This window comes from Pelobates fuscus, chromosome 9, assembly GCF_036172605.1.
Source record: "Pelobates fuscus isolate aPelFus1 chromosome 9, aPelFus1.pri, whole genome shotgun sequence".
Classification (NCBI taxonomy): domain Eukaryota; kingdom Metazoa; phylum Chordata; class Amphibia; order Anura; family Pelobatidae; genus Pelobates; species Pelobates fuscus.
In genome coordinates this window covers 76526316-76549189 of record NC_086325.1, presented here as the reverse complement: position 1 = coordinate 76549189, position 22874 = coordinate 76526316, and the positions used below count along the sequence as shown (strand labels likewise).

General features: G+C 44.7%; 1 protein-coding gene across 1 annotated transcript in view; it reads left to right on the top strand.

Moving 5' to 3' along the window:
- ATP1B4 (ATPase Na+/K+ transporting family member beta 4) overlaps positions 1-22874 on the top strand; it is a 106683-nt gene that overhangs the window by 69775 nt on the left and 14034 nt on the right. Inside the window, exons 6-7 of the mRNA XM_063432096.1 lie at positions 5003-5199; positions 13977-14033. Coding sequence (XP_063288166.1) covers positions 5003-5199; positions 13977-14033 — 254 coding nt within the window. The remainder of the gene's footprint in view (positions 1-5002; positions 5200-13976; positions 14034-22874) is intronic.

Below are 22874 nucleotides of genomic sequence, written 5' to 3'. Positions count from 1 at the left end.
CTCCTGTGGATTTCTGTTATTGTAACAGTTTTACTCACACTGCCCATTAGGATCACATATCCTATGAATACAATTTACCAAATTGGCCAGTGTGTGTAGTTAAAGACTGGTCTGTGGCACTCTCTGTGCTATCATATGACCTTTTTTCAGATAAGAGACCTCCCTTTGGACACACTCTGTTACTGTAGGATATCGGTACTGTTTTGTCTAAATAATTGTACTATTGCTACCACGAGAGATCTGGTACCCCTTACTGTTACTTACTACATCTAGTGTTGGGCTATTGTCACCTCTCTCCATACTGACTATTAGTTATCTCTGTGGCACCTATAACCAGCAGATAGACCAATTGCGGTAGTATCAGTATTATGCCAGCTTTGCGGCATTAGGGTATTAGTACCTACTTCTCTTATTTATTATTTAGCTTTTACTTGACACACAATTTTTTCCTTTTATGTGTCTCACCACTCTTCTTTCTACCTTTTTCGTTAATTGCTTTTCGTTATGTTTACCCCATCTTATTAAAGGGTATTTTAACTGTTCCTTACCCTATTGCATACGCTGCGATCTATACCTCATAGGACAGATTCTTCTCTTTCTTGTTTAAAATCGACTATTAGGGTTACCCCCTGCTCTGTCCTTGTGACTGATTGGCCACCTCTATTTTTCTTTTCCACTTCGTATTATAGATGCAGGATTTTTCATCCAGTTAATCTCTTCATAGGTGATCCTCTGTTTCTTACCATAGAGACTCCGTATTATTAATACAGGATCATTCACCTAGTGAATCTCTCCATAGGAGATTTTTCGTTGGAGATTACTTTTTGAGTGCATAGGGATTTATATTACCCTTTATCTAGGGTTTTCCCCTTTCTTTTCTTTCTTATTTATATGTGTTTGTTCGTTTAGAGCTAGATATATTTGTTAAGCTCTTTTTATATTCTAAGTTATTAAAAGTTATATCTTAATATTTTGCTGTGGTCACTGGACAGTCCAGTTTCTCCCTTTCTTGTTTATTCATTTGTTCGATGGGTTAACCCCTACTTTCTCTGTCCAGTATTAATTGCTTCATCCCTTTGTTACACTGTTTAGTTTAAAATCTCTAATCTCCTTCCCTGTTAACTGTCTGATGGAGCATTAAACATAGAAACATAGAATGTGACGGCAGATAAGAATCATTCGGCCCATCTAGTCTGCCCAATTTTCTAAATACTTTCATTGGCCCCTGGCCTTATCTTATATCTAGGATAGCCTTATTCCTATCCCATGCATGCTTAAACTCCTTCACTGTGTTATCCTCTATCACTTCAGCTGGAAGGCTATTCCATGCATCCACTACCCTCTCAGTAAAGTAATACTTCCTGATATTATTTTTAAACCTTTGCTCCTCTAATTTAAGACTATGTCCTCTTGTTGTGGTAGTTTTTCTTCTTTTAAATATAGTCTCCTCCATTACTGTGTTGATTCCCTTTACAGCCTCTGGTGTGTAAATAAATAGGCTCAATTAACAGGGCAAGATATACAAACTTCTAATATAAACCCACTGTGCTATAAAAATTAAACCTTTATTGATGAAGGCTGTGTAAGTCAGGGCAAGTGTCACTAGGGATGCATAAACAGTGATTAAACATCTAAACGACAGAGAATTGAGCAGTGACACCAAAACCACTTCATTAAGCTAAAGTTGTTTCCATGACCTAGCAGGGTTATTTACTAAACTGAATTCAAAGTACATTTTAAACATAAAGTCAGACTAACTGAATTTGAGGCATATCTGACAATTTTTCCAGTTCAGCTAATATGACCTTACATTGGAAATTCACTTTGAATTCTCACTTTAGTGAATAATCTTAGTGGTGTCCCTTTTTAGGGGATAATATAATGGAGGAAACACAAATGCAACCTTGGATAGTATAACTACTCTGCTTTAGATTAATTCCCTTCTTTGTACCATGGATATTTCTTTGTTGGGATTATTAAAGGCATGCCAGACTGACTGCCTCCCAGCCAGCCTCAATCAGGAAAGCCTGTGCACAACACGAGCTGACAGTTGGGATGGAGGGACAGGATACTGAAATCGAGCAATTCTGCCTACATCAGGACAACTGGGAAGCATGTTAAATCACAAGAAGTTGCAGCTGGAGATGGTAGTTGCAACAGGAGATGGTAGCTTTGCACCTGCTTCCATGTGTAAAGGTTTCAGCTAGATTATTATCTTCATCTTATCTTTTATTGGCTTGTTTATACTTTACTTCACATCTGTGACGTTCGTCCTAATTATATCCACTCTTAGCATTGTGGGATCTGTACAAGCAGAACTTGCAACTTTGTCCCCATGGAATTCTCTGTGTATTTTAGTCATGAGATCATTTGGAAACTTGGTCATCCGTCATCTGGATAATTAGTTCAGTTATGTCTACCAGGGCTTGCTGCTGGTCTACTGGTTATTGTAGCAGCCCATTTACCTATGGGAACAAGATTTTAAGTCTATTAAATTTGTTTGTTTGCTTTTTAAAGGGTACCGGTCATGCCCCAAACAACATAAGCTCTTTAGATTGAGTATAAGATTTTATCTATACATTGTGCTTGCGGTTTTGCTAGCAAATGTATAAATTATGGGGGGGAGGGGGGAATTACAAACAGTTTATTCTCACAGCCATCCGTCAATGTCTCGTCATGCCAAAGCATTGACTGACAAGGGAGAGCAGAAAATACCTCTTATAGGAGGTCCCTCTGCTCTCCACCCATAGCAACTGCAGTGCATGTATGGAGTATAGCAATGGAGTGATGTAATGTCACTCTGTTTCCCATGCCAGCACACTGGCAACAAATCCAGCGTACTGACATGACTGAAGAGATTTGGGATGCATCACGAGCAGGGCAAATCAAGGAAGACTTCGTAACTAGTGCATGCGGAGCAGTGGACGGCCAGGAGGAAGGTGTTACAAGAAGAGTAAAATCCATGAAGAGGCGCTGGAATTTAGGAATATTTTACGTTGATTAAAACACCAGGAATCTTTGTGATATATGGTGTATTCAACTTATGTGGGAGATAATGGGACCTTTAAATTGACATTAAAGGACCACTCTAGTGCCAGGAAAACATACTCGTTTTCCTGGCACTAGAGTACCCTGAGGGTGCCCCCACCCTCAGGGACCCCCTCCCGCCGGGCTCTGGAGAGAGGAAGGGGTTAAACTTACCTCTTTTTCCAGCGCCGGGCGGGGAGCTTTCCTCCTCCTCTCCATCTTGATCGCGACGTCATCGGCTGAATGCGCATGCGCGGCAGGAGCCGCGCTCGCATTCAGCCGGTCGCATAGGAAAGCATTTACAATGCTTTCCTATGGACGCTTGCGTGCTCTCACTGTGATTTTCACAGTGAGAAGCACGCAAGCGCCTCTAGCGGCTGTCAATGAGACAGCCACTAGAGGATTTGGAGGCTGGATTAACCCTCATTATAAACATAGCAGTTTCTCTGAAACTGCTATGTTTATAAAAAAAAAGGGTTAATCCTAGAGGTACCTGGCACCCAGACCACTTCATTAAGCTGAAGTGGTCTGGGTGCCTAGAGTGGTCCTTTAATTGGGAACTGTCCCTTAAGTGAATACAAACATGTATAATCAGGTTGCGCAAAATACAAAGTATAGGTTAAATAAAATTAAATAATAATTAAATAATAAGGGTACTGTAATTATGAGGTAGAAGAACAAACTAAAAGCAAAGTTTAATAAACTGTCCCCCATTCTTAATGGAGCATGAAAAAGTACATGCAGTAACCAGAAGCAAAGTGCAAAAAAAATATGGCTGATCAGCAAGAAATGGCTGTACAAGTCTATAGTATTACCGTATTTACTCGTGTATAAATAATATAGTCCCACTTAACGCGTTTCACCTAATAGGCTTCTTCAGAACTTCTGAAGAAGCCTATTAGGCGAAACGCGTTAAGTGGGACTATATTATATATCTATATTTTTATCTATATTTTAGATTTCATTGTTTAGTTTGTTTATATTAAAGTATACTTTTAAGTTACTTTTTTTTATAATCTTCATTTCCTGGTATCCTGTATATCCTTGGTGGGGATCATACCACCTAAGCTGTTTACACTAGAGCAGGTTACATGCTCTGGAAAGTGTAAGTACATTACTATTTACTATTTATTTTACCATTTGGACTTACTTCACCATATTGCTGCGATCTTTTCTTTTTATACCAACTATACACTTGGCACCTTGAAAACATCTGCGGCAACCACCACAAATCCAAAGACGGGGATTGTACCGTCCAAGCGCTTTACAGTAGAGCTCTGTTATAGCTCTACTTCATGTGAGTGGACTGTACTTAGTTACTTATCATCTATTTCTTAAACTATATTTGCTGTATTGCGCTATTATCTTTTTATTTCTATTTCTCTTTGAGGTCACGATTAATTGGAATATCCAAAAACATATGTATGTATTTTTGTATATTTTACTTTTAAAACAATAAGCGCGGTATACGCCCTCTCTTTTTCTGCTATTACACTGAAAACATAGCTGGCTTAGAGAAGTTTCCCAATTCATTTTATTTTGATTGTAAATTGTAAATTCACTTTTATTTCTCCCTTTAGGTAGTAACCTTGTGAGTTGTGATCCAAGACATTTTGGAAAATAATTACTGAAAGCATCCTTTGCGCAAACAGTGGTTGAAATTGTAGATGGCAAAAAAAATGAGCACTGAGACTGCAGGGGCATGATCTAAACACCAAAGCCGGTTTATGAAGCTGGAGTTGTTTTGGTGCCTTTAGTGTCCCTTTAACCATTTGTGCCAGAAATTTTGGTTGTTGGATTCTGGGGAAAGTATGGCTAAGTTTCTGTACAATGGCACTTGTGTTGTTCTGTGCAGTGCTGTGCTGTATTTTGGAGCATTTGGAGTGTTTTTTTGGTGTTTTTCAGTGTTTTCATGGAACTTTTTTTTGCCCAATAACATTTAACATTTCTAAATTAACATTTGTTTGATTCTTAGACTATGAAGATGATACACAAATAATTAACAATATAGAGTGCACCCCTGGACAATATTTTGTCCAACCTGGAGATGAAAAGGATGAGAAGAAAGCCTGCCAATTCAGACGCTCACAGTTAAAGAACTGCTCTGGGATTGATGACCCGTCCTATGGTTTTGCAGAAGGGAAGCCTTGCTTCATACTAAAGATGAATCGGGTAATGTTAAACAATGATGCTGACGTAAAGTTTTCAAAGAAGAAGAAACAACTGGTTCAATAGGGTAGGCACATGAACATGGAAATGTGAACACAGATAAAAAATAAGCTTTCGCCAAAACATTTAATTTTTTATTTTTGTGTTCCTGTTTCCAATAATCCTTTATTGATGTGCCTATTCCATAGAACCTGTAGATTCTTTACCATTGCTACTATTTTTAGAAGTGTTGGTTCCCTACCACAGCGTGCCAGGCTAGGCATTGGAACACTGCTTCCTTTCCCTATAGTATCCCACCACGTCACATTTTCAATTGTATGTGTTTTTTCTGAGGTTAAGCATCACAAAATATATACGGTTAATTTACTAAACAATAAACAACATTAACCTGATAATCAAATTTTACATTTGAATGTGAAAAACTAGTACAGCTCTATATAGTGGTTATGGTGTTGCGTTTCTGTGAACACTATTCCCCATTTTTCAGGGGTTTGACTAAAAATGTCTCTCTCTAGCGCCCACTCCCACTCCAGCCACTTAAGTAATGCAGAAATTACACGTCTGTGTTACCGATATCAACTCTGTCCAACCTGGATGGCAGTGATAGGTAGAGAGTGTTAAGGGTAGATTTTAAAAATGTAATCCAAAAACAGAGCCATTACGCTCTAAACCTATTCCACATATTTTTTATGAAAACATAGTCTCAGGGTTTCGTATGTATCGTTTGCTCCTAGATAGTAGTGGGTTGAAGAAGAAAAGTATTTTAATTTGATATTTTAGACTTGCCAACTACTAAGCCCTGAGACTGTCCATCTGTCAGAACACTTCTGTTCAGAACACAGCTGTCAAAAACTGAGCCAGAACACCAGCCATTGAGCTGAGCCATCCTGTGTCAGTGAATTTAACCTGACTGTATTCTGCTATCCACATGGGCCAAGAGAGAGTAATATGAATTATTTCTCATGGTATCCCTTATTATAAACCAAGTACCCATACTCGCTTTTTTAATGTTCCATACCCAGGGGCGTATTAGCCGCGAGGCAAACATGCATTTGCCTTGGGCGGCATTTTCCAGGGGGCGGCAAAAAACGCCACCCCCAAATGCCCAGGGCAAATGCCTTGTTAGCCTTGCGGCTAACTGACAAGCCCTCTGGGCGGTCGGTCTGCTGGGCGGCGCTGGCGGGCGGATGGCTGGCGAGGGAGCTCTTCCCCTGAGCTGTCTGCTCAGCTCCCTCGCGCGCCGCAGAGTGAGGCTGGGAGCCGGAATATGACGTCATATTCCGGCTCCGCCTCCCAGCCTCACTCTGCAGCGCGCGAGGGAGCTGAGCAGACAGCTCAGGGGAAGAGCTCCCTCGCCAGCCATCCGCCCAGCAGCAACTGGACCACAAAGGAGAGAGGGAACCTCCCCCCCCCAGCATTCCCAAAGGTAAGGAGGCTGGGGGGGTTAGATTTAAAAAATAAATAAATTTAAAAAAATGTGTTAAATATGTGAGTGAGTGAGTATGTGTGTATGTCTGTGTGTGTGTATGAATGTCTGTTAGTGTGTGTGTGTATGTCTGTGTGTGTGTGTGTGTGAATGTCTGTTAGTGTGTGTGTGTGAATGTCTGTTAGTGTGTGTGTGAATGTCTGTTAGTGTGTGTGTGTATGTCTGTTAGTGTGTGTGTGTGTGTGTGTATGTCTGTTAGTGTGTGTGTGTGTGTATGTCTGTTAGTGTGTGTGTGTGTGTGTGTGTGTGTGTATGTCTGTTAGTGTGTGTGTGAATGTCTGTTAGCGTGTGTGTGTATGTCTGTTAGTGTGTGTGTGTGTGTATGTCTGTTAGTGTGTGTGTGTGTGTGTGTATGTCTGTTAGTGTGTGTGTGTGTGTGTGTGTGTATGTCTGTTAGTGTGTGTGTGTGTGTATGTCTGTTAGTGTGTGTGTGTGTATGTCTGTTAGTGTGTGTGTGTGTATGTATGTTAGTGTGTGTGTGTGTGTATGTATGTTAGTGTGTGTGTGTGTATGTGTGTGTGTGTGTGTATGTCTGTTAGTGTGTGTGTGTGTGTGTGTATGTCTGTTAGTGTGTGTGTGAATGTCTGTTAGTGTGTGTGTGAAGGTCTGTTAGTGTGTGTGTGTGTATGTCAGTGTGTGTGTGTATGTCAGTGTGTGTGTGTATGTCAGTGTGTATGTCTGTTAGTGTGTGTGTGTATGTCTGTTAGTGTGTGTGTGTGTGTGTGTATGTCTGTTAGTGTGTGTGTGTATGTCTGTTAGTGTGTGTGTGTGTCTGTTAGTGTGTGTGTGTGTGAATGTCTGTTAGTGTGTGTGTGAATGTCTGTTAGTGTGTGTGTGTGAATGTCTGTTAGTGTGTGTGTGTGTATGTCAGTGTGTGTGTGTGTATGTCTGTTAGTGTGTGTATGTCAGTGTGTATGTCTGTTAGTGTGTGTGTGTGTATGTCTGTTAGTGTGAGTGTATCTGCTAGTGAGTGTGTGTTTCTGTTAGCTAGTGTATGCGTATCTGTAAGTGAATGTGTGTTTCTGTTAGCTAGTGTATGCGTATCTGTAAGTGAATGTGTGTGTGTGTGTGTGTATTTAGAAGGCGGGGCGGGGGAAGGGTGGGGGTGGTGCAGGTGGGTGGAAGGGTTGGATGGGGGTGGTGCGGGCGGGAGGGGGGCGCCCGAGTTTTGTCCTGCCTAGGGCAGCACAAAACCAGGATACACCACTGCCCATAGCACTCAAAGTTTCAACTCTGCAGTTCGGAGTCTTTTTCAAGCCTTTATTTTCAGTAAATTGTTAGTTCTGTCAAAAATTGTAGAGTGGTTTTAACCCCTTCAGCGCCGCGGGTGGTGGACGCGTGGTTGGGGGGCACCTTTTGAACCCTTTAATCCCTTTACAAAGAACATAAAGGATTTTTTTCACTAAACTGTGAATTGTAGCGAAGTGAAATAACAGTCTTCAGAGGAGCTTGTCCATGGGGTCTGATGGGTTTCACCCTGCCAGGTTTTGTAAAATCAAATATTTTTGCACAGTAAAGACTATCGTGTGTAAGAAAAGACATATTGTGATGAGGCGGAGCCTGACCGCGCAAGTGAATGGCAGCCTAACTCCTGAGGTCTGCCGAGGCCTAGCCCGAATCTGAAGCAATCTTTAGCACCTGAGCCCCCCAAATCCCCTAAAAACCCTCTCCCGCATACCCGCACTCACCCCCTCCATGGGCGGGGAAAAAAAAAAACGACAATCCTCTGTCGCACCAATCTTCCAATGGACAAAAGAGAAAGCCCAGACGCCAGCATCGGAGCAATCACTGTCGGAATCCGACTCGGAAATGAGCAGCCAAACCCCTTCAGAGAGAACGGAGGCCCCTCTCACTCGCAGAGACATGCAGGGATTTCTGGCGGACTTTCGCAAGTCGGTAGCGGAGGAGCTGGACAAAAGGCTCAACCCCATACTGGAAAGCATGGCGGACCTCTCAGCCCACGCCCAAGCCACGGAGACCAATATGGCGGAGGTGCAAGACAGAGTGCACACACACGACGGGGTACTGCAAGACCTCAGAGAGCTGATGCGCATCCTGGAAGACACAAACGCCGCAATAATATCCGGGTGAGAGGAATCCCGGGAATCAGTAACCGCCGAGCTCCTCACGGAAACCTTAACCAACGTGTTCAAACATCTCTTGCCCGAGGCCACGACAGCAGACCTCCTAATGGACCGAGCACACCGGGCACTGAGAGCCCCCAGCATGAACTCTGCCACCCCACAAGATGTCATAGTGCGGATGCACTTCTACCATATAAAAGAACAGATCATGCGAACTGCCAGAGAGACCCCCATAGAGGTAGAAGGCGCGCTGGTACAATTATACCAAGACCTGCGCCAGCCACCCTCAAGAGAAGGCAGGATATGCGACCTCTTACCCAGCATTTTAACCAACATGGCCTCCGCTACGCATGGGGTCACCCTTTTAAAATCATCGTCCGCAACAACAGCAGATTCCACACCCTAGCGAGACCGGAAGAAATCCTGGACCTCCTTGACCAACTAGGCCTTCCTCCTCTACCGGAGCTGCCCCGCACCACTCATAGTTCCACAGCACACCAAGATCCGACCCACAACCTTCCTGCAGGAAGCAGAGTCCGCCTCCACCCGAGCACTGAGCAACGGCACCCTGATGCAGCGCTCCCATAAAGCGACAAACCCGACAGAAAGCTCACCCACCACAGCACCCAAACACGATACACCGACAACACACACACTACACCACCAGGGTGAGACACACCACCAAATGTTACACCGCAAAAAGTTAAAGCAAAGCAAAGTTACAGCAGTTATTACTGTTACAGTTTAAGTTAAAATACAGAAACAGATATTCCGAGATGGAACGGACAACTCACGGCGCTCCAGCCGGAACTAGCCTAGATAAGAGACCCACACCTAGAGCAACACAGACCCCGAGCACCCCCCCCCCCCACACCCTCCCCCCACCTGATATCACACAAGGCTCAGCCACCATAGATCAATGTCGGGCAGGCCAAGGGCAGGCCACGCCATGACTTGCACACACCTCCTGTTCTACACCCATCTCCTTAGGGACCACTATACGGACCCCCCGACTAGGGGAAGGTGTCCCCCGCCCAACTGGTAACTGGCCAGAGCGATAAGCCAGTTCACTCCTAACCTACCACAGGGAGCTGCTGCGTCCACACAGACCGGGCCTACCTAAATCCACCCCAACCAGGTCGGCTTCATCCCCAAAAGACAAGCAGCAGATAACACGAGGAGAGCTTAAAACACAATATGGTACGCCCAGCATCGCAACATCCCTTCAGTTATGCTATCACTGGACGCAGAGAAGGCATTCGATCGCCTTCTCTGGCCCTATCTCTTCAGTGTGCTCAAACACCAAGGATTCCCGGACGGATTCATTAATATCCTCACCGCGATCTACGACCACCCCACAGGCCGACTCCTGCTCCCGAATACCGAAGCACAGACGTTTACCATCGCGAACGGGACCAGGCAGGGCTGCCCCCTGTCCCCCCTTCTATTCGCGATCTCATTAGAACCTCTCTTACAGGCTATCCGAATTTACCCTGAAATCCAGGGAATCCAGATCCGGAGGGAGACATACACGGTGGCGGCATACGCGGACGACGTCCTTTTAACCCTAGCGGACCCCATACAATCCCTACAGGCAACAATCGCCCTAATAGCCAAATACTCTACCTTTTCGGGATACAAAATTAATTTCTCAAAATCCATCTTAATGCCGATGGCAATGAAGCACACCCAAATCACCCTCCTGAGACAATTATTTCCATTTCGCATCACCACCACTTCTCTCACATACCTGGGCATCAAACTAACCACCAAATTGGAGTACTTTTACGAAATAAACTACAAACCACAACTTACGACAGCACAATAGGACCTACAAAGGTGGGACAAACTGGGGGTGTCGTGACTGGGCAGAGTCATCACTATCAAAGTGATCCTGCTACCAAGGTTCCTCTACCTATTCCAGACACTGCCAATCCCAATACAAAAAACAGACTTCAAACACCTACAAGCAGCTATAGACAGATTCGTCTGGAAATCCCGGAAACCCAGAGTCCGCAGATCGACAATGTATGTCCCCAGACCCATGGGAGGATTGGGGCTCCCTAACTTTCACCACTACTACCACGCAGCCCGACTAGCCCACATCCAGCAATGGCATGCACCACCAGGCACCAAAAGGTGGGTTGATATGGAGCATGACATCATGGGGTGGGAACTCCCAACCTCCTACATGTGGGTACCACCGAAATTTAGACCACTGCCACCACCTACCACCCCAGCAATCACACACGCTATAGCCCTCTGGGACCAACTCAACCCAAAGTACAACCTGTCCTCCTTTCTCTCTCCGGTGACACCGATATACCACAACAAAATTTTCCCACCGCGAATGACAGCAAAACACTTCACCGCATTCGACCAGAGAGACAACTCCAGACTCCTTCACCTATACCAACAAGGGGAAATCTTCAAATACTCCGAACTACCAAACGCAGACGCCTTGACCACGGCGAACTACTTACGCTACATTCAACTGAGAGACCTAGCACAACAGCCAGTAGTCAAACAAGCAGGAATAGCGCTGCCGACACCATTCGAAAAACAATGCTTCGATGCACCGCTTCGTCGGGGACAAATCTCAGACATCTACACCACACTAACAACGCACACCTCCAAAATCAATCTAACTTACATCACAGCATGGGAAAGAGACATCGGACCACCGGAGGAACCGAGCGACTGGACTGAGATATGGGCAGCAACGAACTCCCTCACGACATGCGTAACACATAAAGAACAGTCCTACAAAACCATCTTCCGCTGGTACCTGACGCCACAAAGACTACACCAAATGGGGCAGAAACCCAACAATGAATGCTGGAAACTATGTGGAGAAAAGGGCACATACCTCCACTGTTGGTGGACATGCCCCAAACTCAAACAGCTCTAGACGGAGGTACAGAGCCTCATATAGAACAGGTGATAGGGAAACCCATCCTAACACAGCCATGGACAATGCTACTCAACAAACCACTGGACACCCTCACGAGACAGGAAAACAAACTGGTGGCCCGCATAACCTTAGCCACACGCAGGGCAATCGCAGAACTATGGGCAGACCAACGGATCCCCGAACTAACGACCATCATTCGCAAAATCAGAGAAACGCGGGACTTAGATGAAATAACAGCGCAAATACACGACTCGTACAAAGCGTTCCACCGGACATGGGACCTTTGGGATACGAACTACCAAACCTTGGGCGCAACACCCCCATAGTAACACCCACCAAAACCACCAGCACCTCCCGAGACGCCCTCCTGACAACCCACTCCCCGTGGACTCCAGACAGGGCAGACCAGAACTCAGAAAGCCACCTATACCCTGACACCACCGACACATAAAAGCCAGGCAAACCCGCACAAGAGCGCCATGAAAAGGCCAGACTGGCCTGACCTTAAAGAACACAGCCCACATGAGCCCCACGACACACAACCCCGCTGGCCCCCCCAGCCCCACCTGCATCCTCCCACACCGACAACGAAGGGTAACATCTAAACCAGAGAGCCCTCTCGCCCCCCCCCCCAGCCTGGGGGCCTGGTCTGGGTGGACGCAAGGACACGGGGCGGGACCCCCGACCACACACCACTCACTGAGGTCCCTAACAGGGAGAAAGAGGAACTAGTGAGGGCACTGAGAGAAGAAAACACTCCCAAACCCACACAAGCACAAACACCACACAAAGACACAATAGCAACACCATACACCAAACGACAACACGAAACACCTGCTCATGGCCAACACCGACACCCCCAATCCTAACGAGGGCACCCAAGAACAGAAACAGACCAGCAGAGGTGAGGGTGTCGGACTTAAAGTACACCCACGGAAGGCACAGACTACAGACCCACATCACACCCCAAATGCCCCCCACCTTACCGCTCACTCCCCAATACCCCTGAAAGAACCCACCCCATAACAAATGAGACAACACATAAGAACCCTAAACCATCCACACAACAAACAAATCAGGAGAACACCTTAGTCCCCAGAATCGCCCAACTACCCCCAGGTAGGGACAAACAACTAGAGGAACCACCTGACAACATGCAAACACGCATACACACAGTCCAGAGGCAATACAAGCGACCAAAGCCTTAAGAAAGGGCCTTACCCGCAACTACAAGACCTGACCGCCCAAAGACCCCAAAACCAAGCACACACACGAGCACTACGGCAAGGGTCAGCTTAGACAGCAACCAGCCCAAGGCTAAATCCGAAAGCCGCTTCGATAAGATGAGATCAACCTAGGGCTATGTTACCCCTACCCACCCCTTCCCTTTTTTTCTTCTGTACACACAACCCGCACCATACCAAAATTTAAAACAACAAATAAAGAATTTATATAAAAAAAAGAAAAGACATATTGTGTCTATCGTAATTATATCTGAGTTCCATCTTACCTGAGTTTATTGATGGGTAGAGATAATACGTCAAGGCTAACCAAATAGTCATGTCAAGATTTTGGGACATTAAAAAATAAATAAATATTGACCTCTTAGTTTGTTCTAACATGATTTCTAACATCAGCCATTGGCTTTGCATTCTGAGTGCCCAAAAAGACTGACCTGTGTATTGTCCTATAATAAATAATAAAAAGGCTATAAAATATTGGGATATATTGTCTCCCCCAAATAACCAGTACTGCTGTAAGTCACCCTTGGCAATGTCACCAACAACCCTAAAATTTACAAAATAAAATACAAGAATAAAGAGTTTATTGTCCTATCTTCTAGGACTGCCATTGGGCAGTAGCATCAATGGGTGGAGTTGGACCTCTTTTAGATAGTTGTTGTTTCTGATACAGGTGTATCTATAGGTTTCTGGTTTTGTACAAGGCATTGTTCATTAGATCAGTACATCTTTAAATTTCACCAGCTTTCACAGTGAGTTTTAGACTAAAATAAGCAAGCTGTGACTGTATCTGAGCTCAAGCATTTTACTGTTACTGAGTTTTCAGTTCAGTGCTAGTGTACCTGATGTTCCATCGTGCCAGATACAGTACAGCTGAGCAACATGTGTTTGCAGTCAGCCATTGCAATGTGTTCACCAGCTCTGGATCAAAGTCACCTGCAACTTTATTTCTCTCCTCCAACCTCAACAATGGTATGAGATTTCAGTTTCTAAATTACTTACTTCTGTTTTTTCTGTGGTGCATATATTTAAATGTTTCTTTATTTATTCACTAGATCCTTGGGTTTGAGGCTGGTTCCGGAGTGCCTTTCTATGTAACCTGTGATATTCCGGTATGAAGTATTCATTATGGTTCAACTTTTTTTTATGATCAAATTAATGGCAACACTAATAGTTTTTGCATATATATTTTTTTTTTGTCATGTTTTAATAATTATCATCATTTATATAGCATCTATAAGTTTTACATTCGCAGATATGGTCCATAAAAGAAATTAAAACAAAAAGTTTGAAAGAGAGACGCAAGAGAACAAAACAGAAGATACTAATAGTGTTTTTACTCCCTGCAATGGATCTATTTTAAAACTTGTATTTGTGTTACCTCTTGGGTAGAGTCTCCTTACATGTGACTGATGGGCTGTTGATGCGTAAACTCTTCTTTATAACACCATATGCTTGTAAACAATACACAGTGCAGCATGGAAACGCATATTGGGGAATTTAATTGATTTGTACAAATCCTTGTGTACCAGGACATACTTGAAAATGAGAGAAATCTCAATCTATCCTTCCTGGTGAAATATTTTCTAAATAAATGTTTTTTTAATGTTATTTACATGCATGTGATTCCCTTAAATTTGTCAACGAGGACACACGAATGCTACTCAATTATAAAATGTTATCCCAAATTATTGACAATGCCAGCTAGTAACCTTGAAATTAAAGGTCAAGGTTATGTCACACATTAGAGTTAAGGTTAAATATAATCCTCCATACTTTACTTTATTTATTTACCCATTGTCAGGATCGGGACAGGGATCCAACACGCAGGGTACAAAGAGTGGAAAGGTACGTATACCGGGCCTTAGAATGGCCGGACTAACGTACCGAGAGTAATAGAGAATAGTCAGAGACAAGCCGAGGTCGAGGGAACGAGAAGACAGATAAGCGAGAGACAAGCCGGGTCAAGGGATAACAGAGATAAGCAGGGTAGTACGACAAGCCGAGTCAAAACCAATAGAGCAAACTAGAATACCAGAGCACTGAGTGACTAGACAAGCTAGAACCACGACAGGGCAATGAGCTGAAGTGAGAAGTAAGCTTAAATACCCTGGCTCCGGATGGTAGACACGCCTCTGACAAGTACCGATTGGATATCGGACACTTGAGTGGCAGGTCGCTCGTGATAGCGTCATGACGTCACGTATTGAGCGTCCCGCTAGAAAAGGACGTGGATTCCTCGCGGTCGGTGTTTAAGTGACTGGATGAACCGCGAGGAACGAAGGAAACAGCTCGTTTGGACGGATAAACTACTAAGTCTCTACCTCTTTTAGAGGTAGAGACCTCAGGTACCCTGACAGTACCCCCCCTCTCAGATACGCCCACCGGGCGGAAGGAACCGGGACGAGATGGGAAGCGGAGGTGAAATGCTCTGCGAAGGCGAGAAGCATGAACGTCCTCCTGAGGTACCCAACTCCTCTCCTCAGGACCATATCCCCTCCAGTTGACCAGATATTGCAATTTTCCCCTTGAAATTCTGGAATCAATGATGGAGCTGACCTCGTACTCCTCCCGACCCTCCACCTGAACAGGACGAGGTGAGGAAACCTTAGAGGAGAATTTGTTGCAAATAAGAGGTTTCAACAAGGAGACATGAAAAGAGTTAGGAATGCGTAAGGCAGGTGGCAGAGCAAGGCGATACGCAACCGGGTTGATACGAGTGAGAACCCTGTAAGGACCTATGTAGCGAGGAGCAAATTTCATAGATGGAACTTTTAGGCGAATATTCTTAGTACTCAGCCACACCCTATCCCCAGGAACAAAGACAGGAGCCGCTCTTCTATGCTTGTCAGCGTGTTTCTTGAATAACGAGGAATTATGTAACAGAATTTGCCGAGTCTGATCCCATAATTTCTTCAGGTTGGCGACATGATCATCAACCGACGGTATCCCCTGAGAAGAGGAAACCGAAGGAAAAATTGAAGGATGAAAGCCATAGTTCATGAAGAAAGGGCTAGAACGAGTTGAATCACAAACAAGGTTATTGTGTGCGAACTCCGCCCAAGGAATCAAACCGACCCAATCGTCCTGGTGTTCGGAAACAAAGCAACGTAGATACTGCTCGATCTTTTGATTGGTACGTTCAGCAGCTCCGTTAGACTGAGGGTGATAGGCAGAGGAGAAGTTCAATTTGATTCCCATTTGAGAACAAAAGGATCTCCAGAAACGTGAGACAAATTGAGAACCTCTATCAGAAACAATCTCCGAAGGAATCCCATGTAGGCGAAAAACCTCTCTCGCAAAAATCTCTGCCAATTCAGGAGAAGTCGGAAGTTTAGGTAATGGCACGAAATGGGCCATCTTAGTAAATCTATCCACCACCGTGAGAATAACAGTCTGTCTCTTGGAAGCAGGCAAATCTACGATAAAGTCTATGGACAAACAGGACCAAGGTCTCTCAGGAATGTCCAAGGGGTGTAACAGACCACAAGGAGATGTATGAGGTTGTTTAGTCTTGGCACAAGTCTCACAAGCTGCGACGAACTCCTCAATATCTTTTCGTAGTGAAGACCACCAGAAATCCTTGGATATCAGAGAGTATGTCTTGCGAATACCAGGATGGCCAGCTACTTTACTTTCGTGAAAACATTGTAAGAGCTCCAGTTGGAGTTCAGGAGGGACAAAGTTTCTTCCCTCAGGAGTGTTTCCGGGTGCCAGATGTTGTGACTTCAAGATCTGGTCAAGTAGCGGAGAATGGATTTTGAGACTGGTATTAGCAATAATATTGCATTTGGGTACAATGGAGGACAAAAGTGGTTCAACTGAAGCAGAAGGCTCATATTGGCGAGATAGCGCATCGGCTTTAGAATTCTTTGACCCAGGTCTGTAAGTCAGAACGTAATTGAAATGGGTAAGAAATAACGACCAACGAGCCTGCCTGGAGGACAAACGCTTGGCCTCTCCGATATAAGACAAATTTTTGTGGTCCGTTAGAATGGTAACAGGATGTAATGTACCTTCCAATAAATGTCTCCACTCTTTCAAAGCCTTGATAACCGCTAGTAATTCTCTGTCACCAATGTCATATCTGCTCTCTGTACCAGACAATTTTTTAGAGAAAAATCCACATGGATGTAATGGTTTATCAACACCCAACCTTTGAGATAGGACAGCACCTAAACCAGTCTCTGATGCGTCTACCTCAAGTAGGAAAGGCAGGGAAGTGTCGGGGTGAACTAAAATTGGAGCGGAAGCGAAAAGCTCCTTGAGAGTTTTGAACGCAAGCAGAGCTTCAGTAGTCCAATTCTTAGTATCAGCCCCCTGTTTGGTCATATTGGTGATAGGCGCGATAATTGAAGAATAACCCTTAATAAAGCGCCTATAATAATTAGAAAAACCAATAAATCTCTGTACGGCTTTAAGACCTTTGGGTAAAGGCCACTCTAGAATGGACTGGAGCTTATCCGGATCCATCTTAAATCCCTCCCCAGAGATCACATAGCCGAGAAAGGTTACCTGGGTTTGATCAAAGCTACATTTCTCCAATTTGCAGTACAAGCCATGCTGGAGAAGCTTGTGCAAAACCCTCCTGACTTGCTTGTGATGAGTCTCAATCTCACTAGAATGTATGAGTATATCATCTAGGTATACAATGACGCAATCTTGCTGAAATTCCCTAAGAACCTCATTTATCAGATCCTGGAATACAGCTGGTGCATTGCATAACCCAAAAGGCATAACTGTATATTCATAGTGGCCATATCGAGTATTGAATGCCGTCATCCACTCATGTCCCTGCTGGATTCTCACCAAGTTATATGCCCCTCTGAGATCTAACTTGGTGAAAATTGTAGAGCCCTTCAAACGATCGAAGAGTTCGGTGATCAAGGGAATCGGGTAGGCATTTTTAATGGTTATCTTATTTAGGCCTCGATAATCAATACAAGGTCTTAAAGAACCATCCTTCTTTTTAACAAAAAAAAATCCAGCCCCGGCAGGAGAGGAGGACCTCCTAATGAATCCCTTGTCTAAATTTTCGTGAATATACTCCTCTAGAACTGAGTTCTCTTTCGTAGATAACGGGTATACATGACCTCTGGGTGGCATGGTACCAGGGAGTAGGTTAATTTTGCAATCAAAGGACCTGTGTGGGGGTAAGGTATCGGCTTTCTTTTTGTCAAATACTGCCTTTAAATCTAGATACTGAGGCGGAATTTGTGTCTCTGTAGGATTGTCAGAGTTAGCCGAGGTGTTGGTTAAGCAGAGAGGTGAGACCTTCCGCAAGCATTTCTCTTGACAATTCTGTCCCCATGAAACTATCTCCCCTGACTCCCAATTAATAATAGGGTTATGTCTCCTCAACCAGGAGTACCCCAGGACTATGGGAATAGACGGAGAAGAAATGAGCAGTAAGGATATGTCCTCTCTATGTAGGATGCCAACAGTTAAGTTAATCGGTATGGTCTCACGGAAAATAACAGGCTCAAGTAACGGTCTACCATCGATGGCCTCAACAGCCAGTGGTGTCTCTTTTAACTGGGATGGAATAGCATGCTTGGCAGCAAAACCCTGATCTATAAAGCTCTCAGCAGCTCCAGAATCGATTAGTGCCATAGTCTTTACTACTCCCTTTTCCCACTTTAAAGAAACGGGTAACAGAAGCCTGAGCTCTTTGTAGTTGTGAATAGAGGACAAAGTAGAAACACCCAAGGCCTGTCCTCTAGAGAAACTTAGGTGCGAGCGTTTCCCGAACGATTAGGACAATTTAGGCGTAAATGACCTCTGACTCCACAATACATACATAAACCCTCCCTTCTCCTGTACTGTCTCTCCCTCTCTGTGAGATGAGTACTGCCTATCTGCATAGGTTCAGGAATACGTAAGTCCTCGAACTCAGAATTTTGAAAGGTAGGCGCTAGTTTAAAGGAGGGTCTACGGGTCCTATCTCGAGTGTTCTGCCTCTCTCTTAGGCGTTCATCAATACGAGATATAAAAGAAATTAAATCCTCCAAATTCTCAGGGAGTTCTCTAGTAGCGACCTCGTCAAGAATTACATCTGATAACCCATTCAGAAACACATCTATATAAGCCTGTTCGTTCCACTTAACTTCTGCCGCCAAGGACCTGAACTCTAGTGCATAATCCACAAGTGTTCGATTGTCCTGTCTAAGGCGCAACAGTAATCTAGCTGCATTGACCTTTCTACCAGGAAGGTCAAAAGTTCTTCTAAACGCAGCTACAAAGGCATTATAATTATAGACTAGTGGATTATCATTCTCCCATAAAGGATTGGCCCATCTCAGAGCTTTCTCAATGAGTAAAGTAATAACAAATCCAACCTTCGCTCTATCTGTAGGATAAGAGCGGGGTTGTAATTCGAAATGGATGCTAATCTGGTTCAGAAAGCCACGACACTTCTCCGGTGACCCGCCATAACGTACTGGTGGGGTAATACGGGAAGAAGCACCTACAGTGGCTACCTCTAGACCTGAGACTGCAGGAGAAATAGAAGGAGTACGTGTCTCCTCAGGTGGGTTACTAGCACGAGACAAAAGTGCCTGTAGTGCTAGTGCCATCTGATCCATCCTATGCTCCATGGCGTCAAACCTGGGATCAGAAGAACCAAGCTGACTGTTTGTACCTGCAGGATCCATTGGCCCTGTCGTAATGTCAGGATCGGGACAGGGATCCAACACGCAGGGTACAAAGAGTGGAAAGGTACGTATACCGGGCCTTAGAATGGCCGGACTAACGTACCGAGAGTAATAGAGAATAGTCAGAGACAAGCCGAGGTCGAGGGAACGAGAAGACAGATAAGCGAGAGACAAGCCGGGTCAAGGGATAACAGAGATAAGCAGGGTAGTACGACAAGCCGAGTCAAAACCAATAGAGCAAACTAGAATACCAGAGCACTGAGTGACTAGACAAGCTAGAACCACGACAGGGCAATGAGCTGAAGTGAGAAGTAAGCTTAAATACCCTGGCTCCGGATGGTAGACACGCCTCTGACAAGTACCGATTGGATATCGGACACTTGAGTGGCAGGTCGCTCGTGATAGCGTCATGACGTCACGTATTGAGCGTCCCGCTAGAAAAGGACGTGGATTCCTCGCGGTCGGTGTTTAAGTGACTGGATGAACCGCGAGGAACGAAGGAAACAGCTCGTTTGGACGGATAAACTACTAAGTCTCTACCTCTTTTAGAGGTAGAGACCTCAGGTACCCTGACACCCATTAGCTTTGTGTGCCTTTTGGAGATGTCAAATTTGTGTCTTATCATTTCAACCCAAATCATATTGATACCAATTAACTGTGAACCAGTTTCTTGTGTTACAATTTTTACATTGCAAGGAGTTGTAGGTCATTGGAGAAAATGTCTAGATAACAGAACAGAATTTGCAGAAAAGTAATCTTTAGTTAGTTATGACATGAGCCAGGTGGTGCCACAAATACAGGTTTTATACTAAATCCATTCCAGGGAGTAAAAATTATTTATTAAAGGAGCACTATAGGGTCAGGAACACAAACATATATTCCTGACCCTATAGGGTTAAAACCACCATCTAGCCCACCCGGTCCCCTCATGCCTCCCTAACAATAGCAAAATCTTACTTGTATTCAAGTCTGGAGCTGCTAGCTCTGGCTCTGTTTCCTTTAGACCTGCCCACTGCCTGCTGACATCAGCAGAAGTGGTATCCTAATCCAATCACAATGCTTCCCCATAGGATTGCTGATACTGACAAGGAGGCAGATCAGGGGCAGAGCCAGCATGATTCAAACACAGCCCTGGCCAATCAGCATCTCCTCATAGAGATTAATGGAGCACTATAGTCACCAGAACAACTACAGCTTATTGAATTTGTTCTGGTGAGTAGAATCATTACCTTCAGGCTTTTTGCTGTAAACACTGTATTTTCATAGAAAATGCAGTGTTTACATTACAGCCTAGTGATAACTTAACTGGCCACTCCTCAGATGGCTGTTAGAGATCCTCCCTGGGTCATGGCTGCCTAAAATGCATTCAAACATTCAGTGTCTCCTCCCTCTGCATGTAGACACTGAACTTTCCTCATAGAGATTCATTGATTCAATTCAGCTCTATGAGGAGATGCTGATTGACCAGGGCTGTGTTTGAATCATGCTGGCTCTGCCCCTGATCTACCTCCTTGTCAGTCTTAGCCAATCCTATGATGTCAGCAGACATGATTTGACTACTGACTATTCTGAGTCAACCAACATGCAGAGCTACAGCTTCAGACTCGAATACAAGTAAGATTTTGCTATTTTTAGTGGCTAGATGGGGTTTTTTAACACTATAGGGTCAGGAATACATGTTTGTGTTGCTGATCCTATAGTGATCCTTTAAGGCTGTGCAAGCATTTAGAACTTACATGAAGTGTTTAGGAAAGATGCATAAACAAAGTTATTTAGCTAGTAAATGGCTGAGAATTAAGCAGTGAGACTGCATGAGCATGATTCATACACAAAATCTACGTTGATAAGTTAAGCTACAGTTGTTTTGGTATCACTTTAGTGTTAGGAATACAAAGCTCTATTGCTAACACTAACATTTCCCTCTGCCCTAGTGCTCCCCCTTCTATGTAAGGGTTAAAAAATAATAATTCACACTCTCCTCCATTGACTCAATGCTTTCCTATGAGGTTCTGCTTGACACTGGATGTCCTCGTGCACAGTGTGAGGACGGTCAGATTAGTTTCACTGATTAAACTCTGTGAAACCGACTGCCTTAAGTGGTTGTCTAATGGTCAACCACTAGAGGCAGTCTTATCATTGCAATGTAAACATTGCAGTTTCTCTACAGCGGACAAGGACATTGCACAACTGAAACTAGCATTCTCCTTATTGGTCCTACATGATAAGTGAAGCAACTGCATAATCTCATTGTTAGTGAAACTGTGCCATTTATGTATAGTTCTATGAAGGAGCTTGAATAATTTAAAGGATCCCTATAGTGTCAGGAAAACAAAGCGGTTTTCCTGACACTATAGTGAACTGAGGGTGCCCCCACCCTCAGGGTCCCCCTCCTGTGGCGCTGAAGGGGTTAAAACCCCTTCAGTCACTTATCTTAATCCAGCGCCGGTGACCTCTCCTCCCCCTGCCGACGCCAGCTCCCCCGGCCGACGTCACAATAGCCGAATGCGCAAGTGCCACGCGCGCATTCAAGCTGTCAATAGGAAAGCATTTCTCAATGCTTTCCTATGGACGCTCTGAGCGATGGAGGCAAAATATGCCTCCAGCGGTGCAGATGCGCCTCTAGTGGCTGTCCGGAAGACCGCCACTAGAGGCTGGCTTAACCCCAAATGTAAACATAGCAGTTTCTCTGAAACTGCTATGTTGGCATCTGAAGGGTTAAAACCTGAAGCTGAAGTGGTCTGGGTGACTATAGTGTACCTTTAAGAAAAGCAATGCACAATTGAAAGCAGCCAGGCCCATACAGAAATTGCATCACTTGACCTTCCAAAAACAGTAGTGCAGTTTATCCCACCCAGGCCCGGACTGGCCATAGGGCAAATGCCCGGTGGGCCGCGATGGCTGTGGGGCCGAGGCCAGCAGGGGAGATAACAGGATCTCCCCTGCCAGCCCCTGCAGGGCCAGCGCTACCCGAGCGCCAGCCCTGCTGTGTGTCTCCATGGGCCGGTGGGGAGATCAAAGATCTCCCTCACCGGCCCAGAGACACTTCCAGACGGCCGCCGGCAGGAGAGGGAGTGAGGGAGAGAGGCAGGAGAGAGGACCGGCAGAGCTCTAGCCAGCAGCTCCGCCGGGTCCTGTCGCGAGGTCTGAGTGTTGCCGCGGCTAGAGTTCACTCTCATCACTGGACCACCAGGGAAGGATGGCAACATGGCAACCCTCCTCCTGCCAGGCAGAACGGATCCTCCCCCCTCCTAGGCTAAAGGTAAGAAGGGGGGGAAATATAACGTAATAACAAATATATAT